The sequence below is a fragment of the Ranitomeya imitator genome, chromosome 2 (genome assembly GCF_032444005.1).
Source record: "Ranitomeya imitator isolate aRanImi1 chromosome 2, aRanImi1.pri, whole genome shotgun sequence".
Classification (NCBI taxonomy): domain Eukaryota; kingdom Metazoa; phylum Chordata; class Amphibia; order Anura; family Dendrobatidae; genus Ranitomeya; species Ranitomeya imitator.
The window spans coordinates 774,252,740-774,277,969 of NC_091283.1; the positions used below are offsets into that span (position 1 = coordinate 774,252,740).

Here is a 25,230-nt window from a genome sequence, read left to right on the forward strand (position 1 = left end):
GAGATTGGACGCCATGTCGCGTTTGGAGAGCCCCTGATGTGCGTAAACAGTGGAAACCACCCACAAGTGACACCATTTTGGAAACTAGACCCCTTAAGGAACTTATCTAGATGTGTGGTGAGAACTTTGAATGCCCAAGTGCTTCACAGAAGTTTATAATGCAGAGTCGTGAAAATAAAAAATATTTTTTTTTTCCACAAAAAAGATTTTTTTAGCCCCCAAGTTTTTATTTTCACAAGGGTAACAGGAGAAATTGGACCCCAAAAGTTGTTGTCCAATTTATCCCGAGTACGCTGATGCCCCATATGTGGGGGTAACCCACTGTTTGGGCGCACGGCAGAGCTCAGAAGGGAGGGAGCACCATTTGACTTTTTGAGCGCAAAATTGGCTGTCGTGTTTGGAGACCCCCTGATGTACCTAAACAGTGGAAACCCCCCAATTCTAGCTCCAACCCTAACCCCAACACACCCCTAACCCTAATCCCAACCTGATCCATAATCCTAATCACTAACCCTAACCATAATCACAACCCTTACCCCAAAACAACCCTAATGTCATCCCTAACCATAACCCTAATCAAAACCCTAAATTCAACACACCCCTAATCCTAATCTCAACCCTAACCTCAAACCTAACCCTAATCCCAATACACCCCTAATCACAACCCTAACCCTAATCCCAAGCGTAACCTTAATGCCAACCCTAACCCTAATACCAACCCTAATCCAAACCCTAACCCTAATCCCAACTCTAACCCTATCTTTAGCCGCAACCCTAGCCCTAACTTTAGCCCCAACCTTAACCCTAGCCCTAGGGCTACTTTCACACTTGCGTCGTTTGGCATTCCGTCGCAATCCGTCGTTTTGGACAAGAAACGGATCCTGCAAATGTGCCCGCAGGATGCGTTTTTTGCCCATAGACTTGTATTGCCGACGGATCGTGACGGATGGCCACACGTCGCGTCCGTCGTGCACTGGATCAGTTGTGTTTTGGCGGACCGTCGGCACAAAAGAAGTTCAATGAAACGTTTTTTTGTACGTCGCATCCGCCATTTCTGACCGCGCATGCGAGGCCGTAACTCCGCCCCCTCCTCCCCAGGACATAGCTTGGGCAGCGGATGCGTTGAAAAACTACAACCGCTGCCCACGTTGTGCACAATTTTCACAACGTGCGTCGGTATGTCGGGCCGACGCATTGCGACGGCCCCGTACCGACGTAAGTGTGAAAGAAGCCTAACCCTAAATTTAGCCCCAACCCTAAATTTAGCCCCAACCCTAAATTTAGCCCCAACCCTAACCCTAATTTTAGCCCCAACTGCTGTTCTCCTGCCGGCCAGCAGATGGAGACAGATGGCGGGCGCACTGGGCATGCGCCCGCCATTTTCTTTTGCTGGCGGCCAGGAGGAGCAGCAGGAGGATCCAGGGACACAGGTGAGTATGATCGGGTCCCCGAATCCCCCTATTTCTCTGTCCTCTGATGTGCGATCACATCAGAGGACAGAGAATTACACTTCACTTTTTTTTTTTTTGCGGTAAAACCGACCCCGATCATGCTCTTTGGGGTCTCGGCTACCCCCGGCAGCCGAGACCCCAAAGATTCTCGCGGGGTTGGCCGGCGGGCGCAGTGTGCATGCGCCCGCCATTTTGAAGATGGCGGCGCCCACCGGGAGCCACGAGGAGCACCAGGGGAGACAGGTAAGTATTGGGGGGCTACCTGGGACCCCTTTTCTCTGTCCTCCGATGTGCGATCACATCGGAGGACAGAGAAATTAAAAAGAGATCGCTTTTTTGGGGGGTTTTTTTGCGATCGCCGGTAAATGGTTAATTACCGGCGATCGCAAATGCGGGGTGGGTAAAAAAAAACCCCGAATCATGTTCTCTGGGGTCTCGGCTACCCCCGGCAGCCGAGACCCCGGAGAAAATCTGACTCTGGGGGCGCTATTTACTTTTTCCACAGCGCCGTTAATTAACGGCGCTGTGGTTTAAGTACCCTTAGCGGCCGCCGTTAAAAGGCGTATCGGCGGTCGCTAAGGGGTTAAGGAACAAATAAGTAAATAAATACTATCTGAAACTTCATAGTATACTCCTCAGATGTTGTGACCCTTCCTGAGAATAACAAGCCTTTTGTTCTCTGAGGCTAAGTGCACACGTTCAGGATTTCTTGCAGAAATTTCCTGAGAAAAACCTGAAACCAGAACTTCGCCCCCGACTGTATACTTGCACTTTGTTGTTATTAAGCAGAATATAAAGGGAAGGATAATCACAGTGTTACCACAGCAGGCAGAGAAGGTGCTGGCTCTAACGGCCTATGTGGTGCCCTGATGATACATCATGGGACTGATAGCCAAGTATGGAGGAAATAAAATACAGGGTAAAATCTGGGAATCAAGATGGAGGCTGAAGAGAGCCAGTGCTTACACCATGTATAAAAGATATGCAAATTAGGATATCAGATGGCGAAAATGCTGGTATGGGGAGGTAAAAATTGAATGGAGTTACCAGTATACAGCAGGGGTGTCAAACTGCATTCCTCGAGGGCTGTAAACAGGTCATGTTTTCAGGATTTCCTTGTACTGCACAGGTGATAATTTATTCACAAACTCATTATTTGTGTAGGTGATTAAATTATCACCTGTGCAGTACAAGGAAATCCTGAAAACATGACCTGTTTGCAGCCCTCGAGGAATGCAGTTTGACACCCCTGGTATACAGGGTATATTACAGCTGACGCCAGTGATCACATGAACCACTGTGGCAATGGTGCTGGATTGACAAGTCATTTTAGGACCCATCATCAGATCAAGGGAGATGAAGTTTTACTCTTATTTTATTATTAAGTTCCAGAGATATGAGCCTTTTGGGATTTCCAGAGCTGCAAGACTGCAGTGCTATCCACTGAGCCACCATGCTGCCCCCTAATATTTAAATGGCCTTTTCTTAAAGGGAATCTGTCAGCAGGTTTCTGTTATGGAATCTGAAGAAAGCAGGAGATAGAGGCTGAAACACAGAATTTAGGGATGTCACTTGTCACCATGAGTGTTGTCTACTAACTGTGAAGGATTTATCACTAAAAGATTAACATTGCAGGACTACACAAGTCCGGTAACGCCCCCTGCCCGTGATAAGCAGCTCACTGTCTATGGACATGGTACATACAGGGCCCGGTGTGGGCGGGGGCAGCTTTCTCAGCTCTGCTTTATTGCCAAATCTAAAATCTCTGTGTCAGAACAGCTGCATCCAGTAAACTAAGTGATACATCATTGGATTCAGCTTCTCTTTACCTACATCATGATGCTCTCAGAGGAAGTAGCAAAAACCTGCTGTGAGATTTTTTTTTTTTTTTTAAGTGAGTTGTTCACACATAAGTCAGAGCAGCCTATAGACAGGCTCCATTGGTAATGGCTGTAAAAATAAGCAGTAAATATAACAGACCCTGGAACCATAAAACAGATTTTAAGGAAAAAAAAAAGCAAAAGAAGAATTGGGTTACAGCAGGAATAAATTCAGAGCAAAAACTGGCCACTTTTGACCTGGTGACAGGTCCTTTTAGAGATGATTTGCGAAGATCGCGTTGATTATTCAGCGAGACCCAAACATAAAATTGATAAATCCTTCTGAATATATAGCAATCTTTTCAGAAAGCAGTGTTTGAGCACTAACCCCCAAAGTAATGAAAGCCAAGGCAGTGTTACTAATGATTTTGCAGATCTCACGTCGTTGTGCCTGTTGCAACAAGTGATTTATTCAGGGAGTGTTGCAACATCCTGACAAAGAACAAAAGAGGAACTGAAGACACTAATATAATCTTTCTTTAAACGTTCGTTCCACCTAAAGTAAACCATGAAATGCCGACGTGGAATAACCATTTTTCCCATCTGTAGAACCATCATAAAAGCCGAGCTGAGTCACGAAGCTTGGTGACGGCACATTTCCAAATCATCCAACCTTCAAAGGCTTCACGATCCTTGAAGAAGAACCAAGTCTGAACGTTTATGGTCGTTGATTATACCAGATTGCTGTGGAAATGGCAATGTTAAGCCAGGAGGAGGATTAACAGAACTGCATTTTTCCATGAAGAAGTCACTCGCACATCTTCTGTGTCTTCTAATGAAAGTCATGTTCTGTCATCGTTCCTCAGAGAGCCTTGTAGTTGCGCTCAGTTTCACACGTTTACAAGTGAAAATGCTGCTCTTCCTAAACTCTGTTCGTTCCAAGAACACGTCTGGTCATGGACATACTGTCCTAGCCGCAAGGAATCCTCCTGTTAGTACTTGGCTGCAACGTAGATGATGTTACTAATGCGTCATCCTCCAAGGGCAAGTGCGACTGAGAACCTTGTCCTTGTTACCGGCCAACATGGGCATCTGCGTGAGGCCTGTGTCACTGCACCAGATCAATGCCCGACATTTCACACTTCATCAACTTAAAGAGCCAGGATGTACGCAACAAGAAAATAATAACATAAAATGGAAAAGATAATTTCTGCACATAAAAAAATAAAATATTTCATGGGCGCGGTTTCAAACAGGCTACTGTGTTTAGAGATGAAAGCCAGAAATTCGCAGTAAAAAGACAGCTGTCCTCTAATATGGGCTGAAGGCATGAAAGGAAAAAAGCCTCTACTTCCAAAAAAGTGGAGACAAGTTCACAAATCTGGCTGGAAAAATGACATGGGTCCAATTCTGTCCTGCAGCAGCAATATTTGAGCCCATATGTAAAATGGCCTTATGAAGATTTTTATTATTTTCCACAAATAGAGCAAACTTTATCAGGAATGTACCAAATAAATGATTCGGAATACAGCCAGATAAAGCATGGAGTTTAGACCATTTAACCATTTAACCCCTTCGCCCCAAAGACTGTTTTCACCTTCCTGACCAGGCCAATTTTTACCATTCTGACCAGTGTCAACTCTGGAACGCTTCACCGTATTCCTCTGATTCTGACAATGTTTTCTCATGACAGTGTACTTCATGGTAGTGGTAACATTTCTTTGATATGACTTGCATTTGTTTGTGAAAAAAACGGAAATTTGGCAAAAATTTTGAACATTTCGCAATTTTCAAACTTTTACATTTTTATGCCCTTAACCCCTTAATGACCGCCAATACGCCTTTTAACTGACCTGAGATATAAGAGAATAGCCTCCTCATACAGGTGACAATCCAGCATCTGTCAGTTGTACACTATAGCTGACAACTTGCTGTATCAGCCACGATCAGTATTTGCGCCTTCTAAATCTGTTTAACCCCTTAGATGCTGCTGTCAATAGTGACTACATCATTATAAATGGTTAACAGAGTGTGGGGGCTTCTTCTTTATCCCAATTGGTGCCCTCAGATCATGATTTTGTTGTCCTGATGTTTGCGATGGCAATTCATGACCAAATAGCGGCCTTAGAGTCTGCCGGCTATAGTAATCTGTTTAGAAGTTAGCAACATTTAGGTGGTAAAAATACACATTTTCATTTCTGTCATGTCATTTTGCATTAATTCCTGTAAAGCACCTGAAGGGTTAATAAACTACCTGAAAGCAGTTTTCAATATGTTTAGGGGTGCTGTTTTTAAAATGGTATCACGTTTGGGGGTTTCCCAATATATGGGACCCCTAAAGTCACTTTAAACATGGATATGTCCCTAAAAAAATAAATGTGGTAAATTTCTTTGAAAAAATGAAAAATTGCTGCTACATTTTTAAACCTCCTAAAATGCTAACAAAATAAAATAACATTTTACAAATGGTGCTGATGTAAAGCAGACATGTGGGAAATGTTATTTATTAATGGTTTGCTGTTGTATGACTATCTGGATTAAAGGGATAATCATTCAAATTTAGAAAATTGCTAATTTTTTAACATTTTTCTCAAATTTTTTATATTTTTTATAAATAAACACAAAAAATGTTGAACTAAATTTACCATTATCATAAAGTATAATGTGTCACGAAAAAACAATCTCAAAATCACTGGGATTTGTTGAAGCGTTGCAGAGTTATTACCACATAAAGTGACACTGGTCAGATTTAAAAAATTTGGCTCGGTCACTAAGGGGTTAAATCAGAAAGTCATATCGCACAAAATAATTAATAAATAACATTTGCAACATGTCTACTTTACATCAGCACTATTTTTGAAGCATAATTTTTTTTTGTTAGGATGTTATAAGGGCTAAGTTAACCAGCGATTTCTCATTTTTACAACAAAATTTGCAAAACCATTTTTTTTTTTTAGAGACCACCTCACACTTGAAGTGACTTTGAGAGGCCTATATGACAGAGAATACCCAAAAGTGACACCATTCTAAAAACTGCATCAGTCAAGGTACTCAAACCACAATCAGGTTTATTAACCCTTCAGGTGCCTCACAGGAATTTTTGGAATGTGGAGGGAAAATAAAAATGTACTTTTCTTTCCTTAGAGTTTACAGGAGAAAAAAAAAAAAAAGAGGCATTCAAAGAAAAGAACACGCTCCCTACAGTCAAATATGGTGGAGGTTCCCTGATGTTTTGGGGTTGCTTTGCTGCCTCTGGCACTGGACTGCTTGACCGTGTGCATGGCATTATGAAGTCTGAAGACTACCAACAAATTTTGCAGCATAATGTAGGGCCCAGTGTGAGAAAGCTGGGTCTCCCTCAGAGGTCATGGGTCTTCCAGCAGGACAATGGCCCAAAACACACTTCAAAAAGCACTAGAAAATGGTTTGAGAGAAAGCACTGGAGACTTCTAAGGTGGCCAGCAATGAGTCCAGACCTGAATCCCATAGAACACCTCTGGAGAAATCTAAAAATGGCAGTTTGGAGAAGGCACCCTTCACATATCAGGGACCTGGAGCAGTTTGCCAAAGAAGAATGGTCTAAAATTCCAGCAGAGCATTGTAAGAAACTCATTGATGGTTATCGGAAGCGGTTGGTCACAGTTATTTTGGCTAAAGGTTGTGCAACCAAGTATTAGGCCAATACTTTTGTCTGGCTCATTTTTGGAGTTTTGTGTGAAATGATCAATGTTTTGCTTCATTCTCTTTTTGTGTTTTTTCATTTAAGACAAATTAAATGAAGAGAATACCAAATAATTTGTGTTTGCAATCATTTTCAGGAAGAAAATGAGTATTATCTGACAGAATTGCAGGGGTGTCAATACTTTTGGCCATGACTGCATTTGGCTAAACAGTGGAAAACACTCACAAGTGACCCCATTTTGGAAACTAGACCCCTTAGGAAATTTATCTAGATGTGTGCTGAGCACCTTAAACCCTCAGGTGCTTCACAGAAGTTTATAACATTACAACGTGAAAATTAAAAAAAAACTAATTTTTCCTGCAAAAATCTTTTTTAGCTCTAAATTTTCTATTTTCACAAGGGTAACAGGAGAAAATGACCCCAAAATTTGTTATACAATTTCTAATGAGTTCACCGATAGCCCATATGTCGGCGAAAACTACTTTTGAGGCACAGTGCAAAGCTCAGAATGGAAGTAGTGCTAGATGTTGCTGCACTTGTTTGAGGGTGCCATGTTACATTGCCAAAGCCCCTGAGGTGCCAGAACAGCAGAAACCCCCATAAGTGACCCCATTTTACAAACTACACCTCTCAATTAATTCATGTAGGGGTGCAGTGGTTATATTGACACCACAGGTGTGTCTCAGACTTTTATACCATTGAGCGGTGAAGATAAAAGAATTTACAGTTTTACCACCAAGATTGTATGTTAGCCCCAAGTTTTACATTTTCACACTGGGAAATGGGTAAAATGGCACCAAAATTTGTCCCGCAATTTCTACTGAACGTGGCAAAACCCCATATGTGGCTGTGCAGTACTACTTAGCCATACGCAGAGACTCGGGAGGGACAGAATGCTATATGCTTGAATAGTTTGTGGATCCCTTATGAAGAGCCCCTAAGTGCTTGAAAAGCAGAATCCCCACTCAAATGACTCCATCTTGGAAATTATAACCCTTTGGGAATCTATCTACAGATGTAGTGTCGATTTGGACTCCATGGGTGTCTTTCAGAAACAAGCAGAAGTGGATGTTGCTGAGTGAAAATTGAAACCGCCGTTGTAGTGACCAGTACGTTGTAGTCACCAGTACGTTGTAGTGACCAGTACATTATGCCCAGCTCATGCTTCTTGAGACACGCACCTGTAAATTAGGCCAACTCTCATCATGCAAAACTGCCAAACATATGGGCAATAAATATGGTTTAGGCACACTGGGGCTCAGAAGGGAAGGGGGGGGGGTATTTGGATTTGGGAAATGAGAATTTCCTGAATTTCTTTTAGGGGGGGGGGAGCCATTTCGCATTTCCAGAGCCTTTGTGCTACCAGTAACGTGGAAGCCCCCTATATTTCCGGTAACAGATGACAGATCAAAGTTGGAACTTGCTTTGTTTGTGGACGGAGTTGAAGCTTTTATTTGGAACATTTTATATAGCATTTATGATCACATTTATTCGGCCCTCTATGCTCAGCACTTACATCGGGGTTTCCATCTAAATCTCCGAGTGACGTGACAGGAAACCTCTGAGGGATCCATTCACTATAAATGAGGCAGAGTTACTCTGGACTCCATCTGTCCTCTGTTCAGCGGTGTTCTTTTCAGAAGTGCATAAAACTGTGTCCGGCGGTACGTTTATGCAATCCTAAAAAGACGTACACCGCCGGATCACAGGTCCTATGGCGCCCACAGTGCCTCCAGCTGCCTCATTATAGGGAATCTTCAGCCTGGGTTATGTCTGAATCACGTATTTCAGAGATTTACACAGAAACCCCGGTGTAAGAGCTCAGCGCAGAGTGCAGGATAAATGTGCACCAAGCCTTACTGCAATCTTTAGGGGGCAAAAAGAAAAAAAAAACGAACAGCAGGTGAGGAATTAGCTTTATTTATTTTTATGCCATTCCTCGTGTGGTATAAGTGATTAGGTGACGTTATTCTTTGGGTCGCTGCGATTACAGCGATAACAGATTTTTATCGGGTTGTTATTTATGTTTGGCTGCTGTCACACACTAAAAGACACTTTTATTGCAAAAACTAGTTAGTTTTTTTGCACCACCATATTTTGAGAGCTATACTTTTTCCATATTTCGCCCGACAGAGTCATGTTGTGGCTTGTTTTTTTGCGGGACGAGATGACTTTTTTATTGGTACCATGTTCTGGCATGTGACATTTTTTGATCGCTTTCTATTCCAAAATTTTGGGAGACAGAATGAACAAAAAAAACAGAAATTCATGAACCGCTTTTTTTTTTTTTTTTTATATCGTTCTGCATGTGGTAATATTGGTAAGGCAGCTTATTCTTCATGTCAGTACGATTACAGCGATACCCAATTTATATCTTTTTTATGTTTTGTAACTTACACAATGAAAACTATTTTATAGAAAAAATAAATTGTTTTTGCATCGCTTTATTCTGAGAGCTATAACTTATTTTTCTGCTGATCACCATTCAACTCTGTTTTTTTGAGGGACAAGATGACGTTTTCAGTGGTACCATTTTTAGTTACATTCGTCTTTTTGATTGTATTTTATTGCACTTTTTGTTCGGTGGTAGGATGATAAAGCATTGTTTTTTGCCTTTTTTTACGGTGTTCACTCAAAGGGTTAACTAATGGGACAGCTTTATAGAGCGGGTCCTTACAGACGAGGCGATACCAAGTATGTGTACTTTTGTTTACTTTTTTATTTACATAAATAAATGTATTTATTGGAAAGAGATTTTTTTTTCTTAATTTTTATTTTTTTAAATTTTTTTACATTGTCCCAGTATGGGACATTACTGTATAACATAAGATTGCTGATCTGATGTTCTACAATGTATCTGCACTGCAGGACATTAGACCAGCATCCAACAGGAACTGATCAGGCACTGATACGCCACCTTCCCGGCAGGACAACGGTGATCGCATCGCGTTGTCCTGACGGAGGCGCACAGGGAGCCCCCTATAGTGGTGCCCCTCTACGTCGCTGTCATCAGAGGGGTTAAATGCACGGGATCAGTGCTAGCACTGACCATGGGCATTGCTGCGGGGTGTCAGTTATCACATACAGCTGACAACTGCACCCGATCGCAGCAGTGCTCAGTGTGAGGGCGCATTAGGTGCGCCGTTCTAGTACTGCTGCTTGCGGGAACGCAGTTCCCACAGAACAGTATTAGTATGGCGCATGTCATGAAGTGGTTAAAGGGGTTACCCTTGGTCTTTACTCAAAGTCAGTGTGTTTAGGCTAGTCTGCATTATTATCCTGGAAACCAATCCCCTTTGGTAATGGCTACGAAAGTAGCACTAAATAAAAAGATACAAATCTCTGGAACAAAATTTTAGATTTTAAGAAAATAAACGGACTAGCAAACAAAGCAGCAGGAATAAAATAAGAATAAAAACGGTAATTACGTGCCTCACACTAGAGACGTCTAGTGATGGGGGTACATTTCAAAAACCTGACCTGCACATCCAAACATAGACTCAGTGTGAACAGGTGCTGAACCTAGAGTTGCCAACTCGTATATAGTTAAGTAAATAAGGCAGCACACTGCAGCGCTAGAACATACAAACTTGAAATACGAAATTTGAACTGCATTACTGCACTAGAAATATGAAAAATGAGAGCGTTTAGCGCATAAAAATGGCCAATTTTATGTGTACCTGGTAGCCTCTTTACGGCATCTCTCTTATACCAGGTCCTACGCTTGCCTTACCTCGCTGAGAATAAACGTCTCCATCTGAATGGGTACATGTGAAACCTCTTCCTAGACTAAAATTCTCTCTCTCTGTGGAGGGGTATTGGACCTGCTGTAATTAAAACACCTGTGGCTAGAAGGCGGAGTGCACGATCAGAAGGCTAGAGAATACATTTCAAAAACCTGACCGGCACATCCAAACATAGACTCAGTGTGAACAGGTGCTGAACCTAGAGTCGCCAACTCGTATATAGTTAAGTAAATAAGGCAGCACACTGCAGCGCTAGAACATACAAACTTGAAATACGAAATTTGAACTGCATTACTGCACTAGAAATATGAAAAATGAGAGCGTTTAGCGCATAAAAATGGCCAATTTTATGTGTACCTGGTAGCCCCTTTACGGCATCTCTCTTATACCAGGTCCTACACTTGCCTTACCTCGCTGAGAAGAGTGATGGGGGAGCGTGCTCCGATAACACCTTATCCAAGCACGCTTGCTCATCACTAGTAACGTCCCTTTTTCATTTAAGACAAGCCCTAGAGCCAGATTCTCAGGGAGATCTATGTCCGGCCCATAGATCTTAACAAATCATTTACATATAAGAAAAACATGGATTTCTCTGGAATAAGACATCAGATTGCAGACACCAAGGTATCATTTTATTAATATTCCTATGACCTACATGCCCATATAGACAGCTTAGGAGAGTAGATCTTACTGACAGACTCCCTTTTTATTCCATGTTCACACCAAAGAATTACCAACTACAGGCATAAACAATTTACTTATTCATTGTAAAGAAGGAGGGGAAACGGGGTGTTTAATTTTAATTATTTTCTGCTTTCAGCTTCCTATGACCTACATGCCCATATAGACGGCTTAGTAAGCTTCATCCTACCGACAAATTCCCTTTAAAGACACCATGTGCCAAAAATTGGCTTAAACTGTGATAATCTGATACCTATTTTAGACAGTGTAAAATTTAATGTTTTTACGCAACATTTTTTGTAAGTCTATAATTTTATTCAATCATAATCTGGCCGTGTCGGGCAGCACGGTGGCTCAGTGGTTAGCACTGCAGCCTTGCAGCGCTGGAGTCCTGGGTTCAAACCCCACAAAGGACAACATCTGCAAAGAGTTTGTATGTTCTCTCCGTGTTTGCGTGGGTTTCCTCCGGGTACTCCAGTTTCCTCTCACATTCCAAAGACATACTGATTGGGAATCTAGATTGTGAGCCATATCGGGGACAGCGATGATAATGTGTGCAACCTGTAAAGCGCTGCAGAATATGTTAGCGCTATATAAAAATAAAGATTATTATTATTATTGTCGAGAAATGCCAAGTTTTGCCATTCACACTCACCTGTAAATGGATATTTGACTCCATAAGGTATTCTGTTGATGCTCAGGATATAGCCGTCTTCAGTGACAACTTCATATTCTTCACTGGGATAACCTCGATATCGAACCAGCTCACTCTATGGGGAAAAAAAAAAAAAGTTACAGTGAAATCTAAGGCAAACACAGATACAGCACTCCCACTAAGGCTAGGTGCACACACACATTGCTCTCTGTCGAGCACTATGAATTGGTAGGTCGCATTTCTGCGTGGATGTGCCCTTCATGCCTTGGGTTACACACATACAGTTCTTCCTTGCTGGACTTATACGCCTGGACTGCAAAACACTGTATTCAGACATTTATATTGCAGCATGCCCATATAACAGGGAAGAAATAGTTGAAAAGTTCAACTTTCTTTTTGTTCTGTTAACGTCTTAATGCATTTTATTTTTGACATACTAAAAACTTAGTTTTTCTCATTGGAAAAAAAAATGGTCAACTAAGGAAAGAACATAATTTTTTTCTCCATTACGCTCAATGGGAGATGTAGTGAAATATATGACCGTATAAAACGTAAAGGTTTAACCCACAAAGAGATAAGGCTGCTACACCACAAGTAACTTCCGTTTGTTCCAGTAAGACTAGTTGAGAGAAGGAGAGGAATAAATAATGCATTTACATTTACTATGGTATGGTGTGCAATATTTATAGGAGCTTAAGGGTATGTTCACACGTTCAGGATTTCCATCCTTTTTTTTTCAGGACAGTTTTTTTAAAAAACTGCAGCTCTTGGCAGAAAACGCAGGTCCTTTTTTTGTCCGTTTTTGATGCGTTTTTGATGCGTTTTTTGATGCGTTTTTTTATCCTTTTTTTACTGTGTGTTTCCTAGGAAGCTTTTTAGGGCTAAAATGGCTGAAAATACCTAACCCTACCCCTAACCCTACCCCTAACCCTACCCCTATTCTAACCTTAGTGAAAAAAAAAAAAAAATTCTTAATTTTTTTTATTGTCCCTACCAATGGGGGTGACAAAGTGGGGGGGTGTCATTTACTATTTTTTTATTTTGATCACTGAGAGGTTATATCTCAGTGATCAAAATGCACTTTGGAGCGAATCTGCCGGCCGGCAGATTCGGCGGGCGCACTGCGCATGCGCCCGCCATTTTGCAAGATGGCGGCGCCCAGGGAGAAGACGGCCGGACGGACACCGGGACGCCGGGTAAGTATAAGGGGGGGAGATTAGGGCACGGGGGGGGCATCGGAGCACTGGGGGGGGGCATCGGAGCACGGGGGGGGGGGGGCATCGGAGCACGGGGGGGCGGGATCGGAGCACGGGGGGGCAGCCACACTCCGCCCACGCACTTCCGCCCGCTCCCCCGCACTTCCTGCTGCAGCGGTTCTGCACATCAAATCGCAGTAAAACCCGCAGATATATTTTTGATCTGCGGGTTTTACTGCGATTTTGACCTCACAATGGAGGTCTATGGGTGCAGAACCGCTGCGGTTCAGGAAGAAGAATTGATATGCTCCTTCTTTTTTCCGGGAGCTATTCAGCGCGTCTTTTTTTTTACAATTTCCGGACCATGTGCACAGTGTGTCCTGTTTTCCATAGGGTACAGTGTACTGTACCCTGCATGGAAAACAGCTGCGGAACCGCAGCGGCAAAACCGCCGCGGTTCCGCGGTAAAAAACGCACTGTGTGAACATGGCCTAATAGTAAGGCTGTCAGGGCCGACGTCATTTCTAACCTTGGACAGTTTCTCAAACTAATTCACAACCAAAACTGCTTTCTTACCCTGTTTTGGGCAAGTACATAAAACACGGCAGAGAAATAATAACAGTAGTGGTTATTATTCCTTAACCGCCAAGTTAAGTGGAGTTTGTTTTCACCAAAACTGAAATTGAACTACTAAGACCTTCATACAGGGGACTTGGTTCCTATATAATTTTTTTACTCAACATTTTACTAAACATGTTTTATATAAAAAGTTTTATTATATGAAAATATATTATCATTATGTGTAAATGAGGGGGGCTTGCGGTGCACACTTGGTGTAGCCAAGGGCTTGGTGCTCATTTCCGCCACCTAAATTACAATACTGCACCCCTCCCCTTCATGACAAAGTGAGAGCTGCCTGATATAGCCCTCTAGTCCTGCACATACTGATACTGGAGGGGCTGCTTATACAGTGTGCGCGTGTGCGGGGGGCAGAATGGTCATCTCTCTCTCCTGTAGATAGCAGTCGCTGGCTACACAGAGGATTACAAAGCAGCAGCTGACGAGGACAGAAAAAGGCAGATGAGAGAGTGCACAATGTCAGCGTGTCATTGCACTCTCCTGTGCATAGCGGCCCAACGCTGCTGTATGATCCTGTGTGCAGAGGGCGGCTGCTATACACAGGAGAGGGGGATGAGAACTCGGCCCTTGAGCACAGACACTGTATAGGCAGGCACTCGGGTGCTCCAGTATCAGGATATAAGAACGCTCACTGCACACGCTCAGAATTGATGCAATTAAGTAATTTATTAACACAATAGGTGCGTCCCACAGGCGAGGGGCGGCCCGTCCCACAGGCGAGGGGCGGCCCGTCCCACAGGCGAGGGGCGGCCCGTCCCACAGGCGAGGGGCGGCCCGTCCCACAGGCGAGGGGCGGCCCGTCCCACAGGCGAGGGGCGGCCCGTCCCACAGGCGAGGGGCGGCCCGTCCCACAGGCGAGGGGCGGCCCGTCCCACAGGCGAGGGGCGGCCCGTCCCACAGGCGAGGGGCGGCCCGTCCCACAGGCGAGGGGCGGCCCGTCCCACAGGCGAGGGGCGGCCCGTCCCACAGGCGAGGGGCGGCCCGTCCCACAGGCGAGGGGCGGCCCGTCCCACAGGCGAGGGGCGGCCCGTCCCACAGGCGAGGGGCGGCCCGTCCCACAGGCGAGGGGCGGCCCGTCCCACAGGCGAGGGGCGGCCCGTCCCACAGGCGAGGGGCGGCCCGTCCCACAGGCGAGGGGCGGCCCGTCCCACAGGCGAGGGGCGGCCCGTCCCACAGGCGAGGGGCGGCCCGTCCCACAGGCGAGGGGCGGCCCGTCCCACAGGCGAGGGGCGGCCCGTCCCACAGGCGAGGGGCGGCCCGTCCCACAGGCGAGGGGCGGCCCGTCCCACAGGCGAGGGGCGGCCCGTCCCACAGGCGAGGGGCGGCCCGTCCCACAGGCGAGGGGCGGCCCGTCCCACAGGCGAGGGGCGGCCCGTCCCACAGGCGAGGGGCGGCCCGTCCCACAGGCGAGGGGCGGCCCGTCCCACAGGCGAGGGGCGGCCCGTCCCACAGGCGAGGGGCGGCCCGTCCCACAGGCGAGGGGCGGCCCGTCCCACAGGCGAGGGGCGGCCCGTCCCACAGGCGAGGGGCGGCCCGTCCCACAGGCGAGGGGCGGCCCGTCCCACAGGCGAGGGGCGGCCCGTCCCACAGGCGAGGGGCGGCCCGTCCCACAGGCGAGGGGCGGCCCGTCCCACAGGCGAGGGGCGGCCCGTCCCACAGGCGAGGGGCGGCCCGTCCCACAGGCGAGGGGCGGCCCGTCCCACAGGCGAGGGGCGGCCCGTCCCACAGGCGAGGGGCGGCCCGTCCCACAGGCGAGGGGCGGCCCGTCCCACAGGCGAGGGGCGGCCCGTCCCACAGGCGAGGGGCGGCCCGTCCCACAGGCGAGGGGCGGCCCGTCCCACAGGCGAGGGGCGGCCCGTCCCACAGGCGAGGGGCGGCCCGTCCCACAGGCGAGGGGCGGCCCGTCCCACAGGCGAGGGGCGGCCCGTCCCACAGGCGAGGGGCGGCCCGTCCCACAGGCGAGGGGCGGCCCGTCCCACAGGCGAGGGGCGGCCCGTCCCACAGGCGAGGGGCGGCCCGTCCCACAGGCGAGGGGCGGCCCGTCCCACAGGCGAGGGGCGGCCCGTCCCACAGGCGAGGGGCGGCCCGTCCCACAGGCGAGGGGCGGCCCGTCCCACAGGCGAGGGGCGGCCCGTCCCACAGGCGAGGGGCGGCCCGTCCCACAGGCGAGGGGCGGCCCGTCCCACAGGCGAGGGGCGGCCCGTCCCACAGGCGAGGGGCGGCCCGTCCCACAGGCGAGGGGCGGCCCGTCCCACAGGCGAGGGGCGGCCCGTCCCACAGGCGAGGGGCGGCCCGTCCCACAGGCGAGGGGCGGCCCGTCCCACAGGCGAGGGGCGGCCCGTCCCACAGGCGAGGGGCGGCCCGTCCCACAGGCGAGGGGCGGCCCGTCCCACAGGCGAGGGGCGGCCCGTCCCACAGGCGAGGGGCGGCCCGTCCCACAGGCGAGGGGCGGCCCGTCCCACAGGCGAGGGGCGGCCCGTCCCACAGGCGAGGGGCGGCCCGTCCCACAGGCGAGGGGCGGCCCGTCCCACAGGCGAGGGGCGGCCCGTCCCACAGGCGAGGGGCGGCCCGTCCCACAGGCGAGGGGCGGCCCGTCCCACAGGCGAGGGGCGGCCCGTCCCACAGGCGAGGGGCGGCCCGTCCCACAGGCGAGGGGCGGCCCGTCCCACAGGCGAGGGGCGGCCCGTCCCACAGGCGAGGGGCGGCCCGTCCCACAGGCGAGGGGCGGCCCGTCCCACAGGCGAGGGGCGGCCCGTCCCACAGGCGAGGGGCGGCCCGTCCCACAGGCGAGGGGCGGCCCGTCCCACAGGCGAGGGGCGGCCCGTCCCACAGGCGAGGGGCGGCCCGTCCCACAGGCGAGGGGCGGCCCGTCCCACAGGCGAGGGGCGGCCCGTCCCACAGGCGAGGGGCGGCCCGTCCCACAGGCGAGGGGCGGCCCGTCCCACAGGCGAGGGGCGGCCCGTCCCACAGGCGAGGGGCGGCCCGTCCCACAGGCGAGGGGCGGCCCGTCCCACAGGCGAGGGGCGGCCCGTCCCACAGGCGAGGGGCGGCCCGTCCCACAGGCGAGGGGCGGCCCGTCCCACAGGCGAGGGGCGGCCCGTCCCACAGGCGAGGGGCGGCCCATCCCACAGACGAGGTGCGATTATTTAGTGCTTTTGGTGACATAAAATGTTTTGACTGTCTTGAGTCTTCATAAAGGTTCTGCAGCACCAGTTTGCCAGGTAGTTAGGCTGGATGTGGTCGCTCACATGGCGATAGAAGCTCTGAATCGTACCTCATCTATGTGATGTACCTACCATGTACTGTAAATACAATTCTAAAATCTACAGTATAAGCATGACTTTTATACGGGATATTACCCCTATGTGCCAATATAAATACCGTACTTAAATTTCAATTTTGGGAGCGAGTGATTTCAGGCTGGAGGCCACTATAGGTCTATCTAAAGATTGCCTAATGTTCCCTGCTTCCCTGTCAGCACTTTACTCAGCAGCGCTGATATTTGCTTAGGAATGGTAACCAAGAGCCTGGTAATCTGGATGGTGGGAAGTAATAGTCATTCAATACACAAAGACATCGAACACCTCATCGAACAAGGTACAAGGCTGAAACTGAATAGACTCTTTCCTAACACCTCTACTGAGGAGTCCAAAGATTTGTCCACATCTGAATTGTGTAGGATGTGATAAGATACATGAAGTAATGCTTCCAAGTGAATCACCTACGCAGAACCATAAACTATACGCTCCATAGGCACGGCTCAATACAGGTGAGACACATCAGGAACAAAAATAAATAAATTCATAGGCTGGAGTGTAAATGAAAAAAGAAAAAAGTGTTACACATTGTGTCCCAATATATCCAAGTGACCAAGTGGTAGATAACTCAACAGCTTGCACCTATCCTCCCAAATCCATGCAAGGAAGTGCCACCAATGTGACCATGTATTGACTATGCACCATAAGAGGGGAGAGGCATGTAGAGGTACTGCAAACTGTCCTAAAAAGGAGTCTTTCATCTACACAATGTGAATTAAAAGTAATTAATGGAAAAAAAAAAAAAAAAAATACCCTCTGATTAATGCCCAGGACCGGCGGGGCCAGTACATTTATGAAGAATAAGAGGGCTTTCCAGGGTATGCTTTCTATAATAAACCCTCCCTCCAGCATTTATTGACCCGAGTGCTGTAAATTGCCCAGAAAGTCGGTGTCCACTGCTGCCTGTCAGTATGGGGAGCACTGCAGGGGTGCTCAGGTCAGCGAGCAGCACAGGGAGCGATTTATAACGAAACGTAAATGCCCACAACATACTATAAGCCTTTTTGCTCATTACAAATGAGAGCACACCCAAAATTGTGTAACTTGAGCAACCACTTAAATAACTTGCCTTACCTAAATATTTAAAGAACCTATAAAAATAATAATTACGTTGGGATGTCACAATTTCTTTGTAGAAAACACCATTGATTGGATTCTCAAAAGTAGTCAGCCATGCGCGAGCACTGAACATACTTCCATGTTCTAACATCTCTATAACATAAAGGCTATGTGTGGGATCACAAGACTCTCCCGTGTCTAGCAAATTAACCCATTCTTATATAAAATCGGAAAAATATTAATCTAACTATTGTTTCCATTTTACACAAACAGAGCTAAAAACAGTGTCTACTATTGTTTTCCTACAAAGTTATAGTCATTCCTATCATAGCAATGTATGAAGTAACAGGACATGATCAGGCTGGGTTTTGATAGTATGTAAGTAAAGAATGACTTTATTCAAGAGAAACGCATGCAAGTGTAGATAGAGGAAGTCAAACAACAGAATCGTTATCAGGAATGAAAGGGTGGATTCAAACAATGCAGAAATTTCTGCAGCTATAATATTCATCGGAATGGAACGTGAAAAATTCCATGTTCTTACTGGCAAAAAAAACATTATTGAGATAAATGAAAATGATTTTCAGTAGCAGAAATTCCTGCAACAAAATCTGCAGCATGTGAATCCACTACAAGAGTTTTCTCGCCAAGTTAAAGGGAATCTGTCACCACTTTTTTGGGATATCATGTAAAAATATAATTCAATTTAGTGTCACCTATGCATTATACAGTGCCTTGCGAAAGTATTCGGCCCCCTGGAACTTTTCACCCTTTTCCCACATATCATGCTTCAAACATAAAGATACCCAATGTAAATTTTTGTTGAAGAATCAACAACAAGTGGAACATAATTGTAATTTTAAATTTTTGTAGAAATTCAAAAACTGAAAAGTAGGCGTGCAATATTATTCGGCCTCTTTACTTTCAGGGCACCAAACTCACTCCAGACGTTCATTGTGGATCTCTGAATGATCCAATGTTGTCCTAAATGCCTTATGATGATAAATATAATCCACCTGTGTGTAATCAAGTCTCCGTATAAATGCACCTGCTCTGTGATAATCTCAGGGTTCTGTTTGAAGCACAGAGAGCATCATGAAGACTAAGGAACACAAAAGGCAGGTCCGTGATACTGTTGTGGAGAAGTTTAAAGCCGGATTTGTATACAAAATGATTTCCAAAACTTTAAACATCCCAAGGAGTACTGTGCAAGCGATCATATTGAAATGGAAGGAGTATCATACCCCTGCAAATCTGCCAAGACCCGGCCGTCCCTCTAAACTTTCATCTCAAACAAGGAGAAGACTGATCAGAGATGCAGCCAAGAGGCCCATGATCACTCTGGATGAACTGCAGAGATCTACAGCTGAGATGGGACAGTCTGTCCATAGGACAACAATCAGTCGTACACTGCACAAATCTGGCCTTTATGGAAGAGTGGCAAGAAGAAAGCCATTTCTCCAAGATATCTAGAAGTAGTGTTGTTTAAAATTTGCAACAAGCCACCTGGGAGACACACCAAACATGTGGAGAAGGTGCTCTGGTCAGATGAAACCAAAAATCGAACTTTTTGGCAACAATGCCAAACGATATGTTTGGAGTAAAGGCAACACAGCTCATCACCCTAAACACACCATCCCCACTGTCAAACATGGTGGTGGCAGCATCATGGTTTGGGCCTGCTTTTCTTCAGCAGGGACAGGGAAGATGGTTAAAATTGATGGGAAGATGGATGGAGCCAAATACAGGACATTCTTGAAGAAAACCTGTTGGAGTCTGCAAAAGACCTGAGACTGGGACGGAGATTTGTCTTCCAACAAGACAATGATCCCAAACATAAAGTAAAATCTACAATGGAATGGTTCACAAATAAACGTATCCAGGTGTTAGAATGACCAAGTCAAAGTCAAGACCTTAATCCAATCGAGAATCTGTGGAAAGAGCTGAAAACTGCTGTTCACAAACGATCTCCACCAAACCTCACTGAGCTCGAGCTGTTTGCCAAGGAAGAATGGGCAAGAATTTGTCTCTTGATGTACAAAACTGATAGAGACATACCCCAAGCGACTTGCAGCTGTAATCGCAGCAAAAGGTGGCGCAACAAAGTTAAGTTAAAGGGGCAGAATAATATTGCACGCCCCACTTTTCAGTTTTTGAATTTCCACAAAAATTTAAAATAACCAATAAATTTTGTTCAACTTCACAATTGTGTTCCACTTGTTGATTCTTCACCAAAAATTTACATTTGGTATCTTTATGTTTGAAGCATGATATGTGGGAAAAGGTTGAAAAGTTCTAGGGAGCCGAATACTTTCGCAAGGCACTATACCAATACTTTTGATACCCCTCGACTCCCCACTTATGATCCATAAATAGCGTTTATAATCCTCCCGCGCTGTATGTCAATCTGCTTGGTCCGGTCTGATGGGCGGGGCTTATTGTCCATCTCTCCCCCCTTTGGGCTTGCTCTACGCATTTATTTCAGGCAATTCCTGAGTTCGTGTAGAGTTTCCGCGCGTGCGCATTTAAATGTCCTCTCGCGCGTGCGCAGTATGCTTTGCCCTACTGTGGGCAAAGCATAAAATCGGCATAGCGCATGCACCGCATACTCCATTACGTTCTATAGCCTGGAAGTAATGCAATGCAATTGTGTGTTTCCTCACGCCGGAAACCTGTCAAAAGTCCTGCACATTACACCAGAAGAATCAGAAAGTGAATCTCTGAGGACTTTCCAATACTTCTAGTGTAATGTGCAGGACTTTTGACATCGGACCGGAGAGAAGATATTTATATAAACCGTGGGAGGAATAAAAACGGTATTTATTGATCAAAGGTGGGGAGTCAAGGGGTATCAAAAGTTCTGTTATAATGCAGATGCAGAGTTGGCACTGAATTGAATGATATTTTTACAGGATTTGCCAAAAAAGTGGTGACAGATTCCCTTTAAACTATGTACCATTTGCGTCTTCTGCCGTTTCCATCGCTGCTCTGGTCCTCTCCTACATCATGTGACTGCAGTGGTGATCAGCTGGCTCACACAGCGTTTTTGTGTAGACCTGGAAATCACTCTCGATGTAAGTCTGTGAGACTCAAAATGAGGATCTCATAGGACTACCTTTAAAGGAGTTATCTGGAGCTTTTCTTTTTATCAATTTAAGCACTTAATGATATCCAACTATCTACCTGCGCTGCCTTGCAACGATCTTTTGCAGCTCAGAGCGGTCACAGACCACTCCTGCCAGCGTTTCTGATGCTTCCTGTGACAGAACAGTTCCTTCCCTTCCACTCTGTCATCGGGGCATCACTTGATTGACAGACGAATCAAAAGAACGCAGCGTGGAGCCAGCTGTCAATCAACAAGAAATCTGCAGTAAAACGGTTGAGAACAGAAAAGAAGAAGCTGCTCTGCCGATGCGACATCACAAGAAGATGGAGAATTGCGGCCAGGAGCTGTTCTGTGAGCGCTCTGAGCCGGGAGAGATCGATGCAGGGCAGAATAACTAGATAGTTCACAACTACAGGCCAAAAATGCTTACCTCCAAATGGAATAAGAAATTCCCAGATTACCACTAAGAAAGCAAGTAATGGTCGGCTCTGTGAGCCGGAAACCCAAAGCGGAGGTCACAACAGAGCGACTGGAACAGCGTGGGAATGGCAGCAGACAACGGCCAGTAAGTATCGGCCAGGAGATGGGGAATTTAAAAAAAAACAAAAAACGCTGCAAACGTGATTATAAATATATGAAAAATAATAATGTGACATCTCCTTTAGCAGAATGGAAATCACATGCAAGGAGTTGGAAGATCCCTTCAGCGCCGCGTCTTATGATAAATGTGCCCAGTCTCACACTGGTCTCAATTCTGACGTGACCAGAGAAGATGTTCAGACACGTTCTCAGGACATAAGCAATGTCTTCCTCCTTGGTTTCCTGCCACAGACCCTAGTTTTCAGGCGACGTACCTTTTTGAATGTGTTAGGATATGGTCATGCCGCCATTTCAGTCTCCATTAACATTTCTCTCACTTATGAAAACAGGAATAGCAGCTACCACCCATTATCAATTAGTGGGGTCCTAAGGGCACAATTCAGATCTAGCGAGCATGAAATCCAGTACAGCATCGGGGATCACATTCACCTCCTGACTATATGTAGTAATTAGCACATTACTTACAATATTCATGGTAGCTTCAGGGTCTGCGGTATATAGGAAGTCCCCAACATCTCGCCTGGCTTTGGGTGACAGCGCCCAAGTCTGGGCTGTAACGCCACTGATCAATACGGTCACTGCAGCCACCCACCACATCTTGGGACTGGAAAGTAATGGACAAATAGATTAGTTATAGTTATTAATTAACCAGAAAACATAGACATAACGGCAGGGCCGGCGTTAGAGGCAGGCAGACCAGGCTGCTGCCTGGGGCCCCCACTCCCCCAGGGGCCCCCAGCTAGCGGCGAGTCACACAGCCGCTATGGGGCCCCTGTGAGGCAGTGCCAACTCCCCCGCCGCATTGAACTATACCGGCGTCTGCCAGTACAGTTCAAAGCAATGATGGAGGAGAGAGCATCACCTGACGCTCCCTCTCCCATCATTCCCCGCTCTGCCTCTGACACAGCGGGTGTGCGCGCACTCACTGTGACCCAGGCAGTGCGGCGGCAGCCGCCGACACAGGAGCAGCGCGGGCTCGGGGAGAGGTAAGGAGCTTGTGTTTTTTTTTTTTTACTGGACTGTGCGGCCTTTCTCGGGAGGTGAGAGGCGGGGAGGGAAGGGGGGATGTGAGCTGTGCTATATACTCCTGTGGGCTCTGCTGTATACTACTGTGGGCAGTGCTGTATACTACTGTGGGCAGTGCTGTATACTACTGTGGGCAGTGCTGTATACTACTGTGGGCAGTGCTGTATACTACTGTGTGGGCTGTGCTATACACTATGGGGGTATATTCTATTCTATGGGGGAGGCGGTGTTATATACTATGTGGCTGTGTTATATATTTGGGGGGTACATTATATTCTATGGAGGGGGCTGCATTATATTCTGTGTGCGGCTTTATTAGATTTTATGAGGGATGATTGCATCATACCCTTTGATGGGGCTACATTATATTCTATAGGGAGGTGGGCTGTATTATATCCTGTTCGGGGCTACATTATATTCTATGGGGGGGGCTGTATTATATTTATATTCTATGAGGGGTGATTGCATCATACTCTATGAGGGGGCTACATTATACTATATGGGGGGCTGCATTATATTCTATAGGCAAGGTTACATTATACTCTGTGGGGGGCTGCATCATACTATATGTGGGCTGCATTATACTGTATCGAGGACTATGGGGAATATGTTATACTATATGAAGAACTATGGGGTGCATTATACTATGGGAAGTGAATTGTACTACATGGATGACTATGGCGGTGCATTATACTTTATGGAGCACTGTGAGGAGTGTATTATGCTATATGGAGGACTATGGGAGGTGTATAATACTATATGGAGGATTATGAGGAGTGTATTATACATTTTACAATATGGAGGACTGTGGTGCACATTATAATATGTGGAGGAGTATGGGGTGTATTTTATCAAACAAGCAAAATGCTGCATATTCATTGGGTGATTGGATTGTTTATGCCGGAATAAAAATCATTGTTCTTAGCAGGACATCACCGGGGTAAACTGTAGATGTGCTGCTGATAACATGATATTGTATGGTGATCGGTTAGTGATCTATTAGTGATCGTTCTGTCCACATCATTCTTTCTCAGACGGTGGAAAGAGGCCGTGAAACAAGCGTCCAACGACTTCAGTATTGTCGATCACACTCGTTTAGCGGCCTGAGATCAGCGCATGAAAATACAACAGAAATGCTTCTGTGTGATGTGCAATATGTTAGCATTTGGGGCCCCATTTTAAACTTTGCCTAGGGCCCCACTTTGCCTAAAACCGGCCCTGCGTAACGGACACGGCAGAATGGCTTGGACGCCCGACTCATATGTCTATCATGACTATATGACTATCATGAAATCTGTTGTGGAAAGGGCTGTGTGTAGAAAATAACCCACTGGTGTGTGTGTGTGTGTGTGTGCGTGTGCGTGTGCGTGTGCGTGTATACACACACACTATATGTACAGTATACATATATTACACTTACACACAGTATATTTATGTAGTGTGTATATATATATATATATTACACGCAGTATGTATATGTACAGCATGTATATTTTACACACATAGTATATGTACAGTACTATATATTAGACATACAGTATATTTATGTAGTGCATATATATTACACACAGTATACTTATGTACAGTGTGTTATACACACATGTCACGCCTGCCACGTGTGTATGTATACTATACAGTATATAGCAGGGTAATAAGATTACAGTCAGCAGAGGCTGCAGTAAGCAGGAGGTGCCGGTATACACCTCACACAGCCATGTACGTACCACACAGGAGCGCGCACCCAGCAGCTGCCTCTCCGCCACTGACAGCTCGCACACTGCAGCCTATCAGAGAGCATCCGCCGCTCACGCCATACACTCCTTCCTGGAAAGGCGGAGCTGAGACGACTGACGATAGCAATAAACCAATCAAGAAGCTTGTTAGCTTTGCGACCAACTTGTTCTAACCAATAATAACACAGGTATCATGATGCACGTTGCAAACTAAAGAGCCAATCAGTGTTCTGCGTGCGAATCACATGGTCTGTCACTAGGCTCTTGCTACAAAGGTCCTGTGACGTTAGACGCCCTAGGACGGTTCCTCGTGGGTGCATCCAGTGTGCACTGCAGCCACGGGCGGAGATGGTCACAGGGTGCGTAGCACTGAGCCCACGCTCCACAACTGTCTGCATTGGAATCCTGTGTCATCATTACTATTAATAGAGCCTATACAACATACATGACTTTATTAAAAAAAGCCTAACCCCCTGAGGGCTAGAAGATTTTTTGTATTGTTTTCCATTGCACGCCTTT

General features: G+C 46.7%; 1 protein-coding gene across 1 annotated transcript in view; it reads right to left on the reverse strand.

Moving 5' to 3' along the window:
- Positions 1–24,798, reverse strand: part of LOC138665749 (lysosomal acid lipase/cholesteryl ester hydrolase-like) — a 52,608-nt gene extending 27,810 nt beyond the window's left edge. Inside the window, exons 1-3 of the mRNA XM_069753517.1 lie at positions 24,703–24,798; positions 22,418–22,556; positions 12,036–12,150 (exon numbers count right to left, since the gene is read on the reverse strand). Of these exons, the coding sequence (XP_069609618.1) occupies positions 12,036–12,150; positions 22,418–22,556; positions 24,703–24,776 (328 nt within the window). The 5' untranslated portion in view covers positions 24,777–24,798. The remainder of the gene's footprint in view (positions 1–12,035; positions 12,151–22,417; positions 22,557–24,702) is intronic.
- Positions 24,799–25,230: the final 432 nt, after the last annotated feature.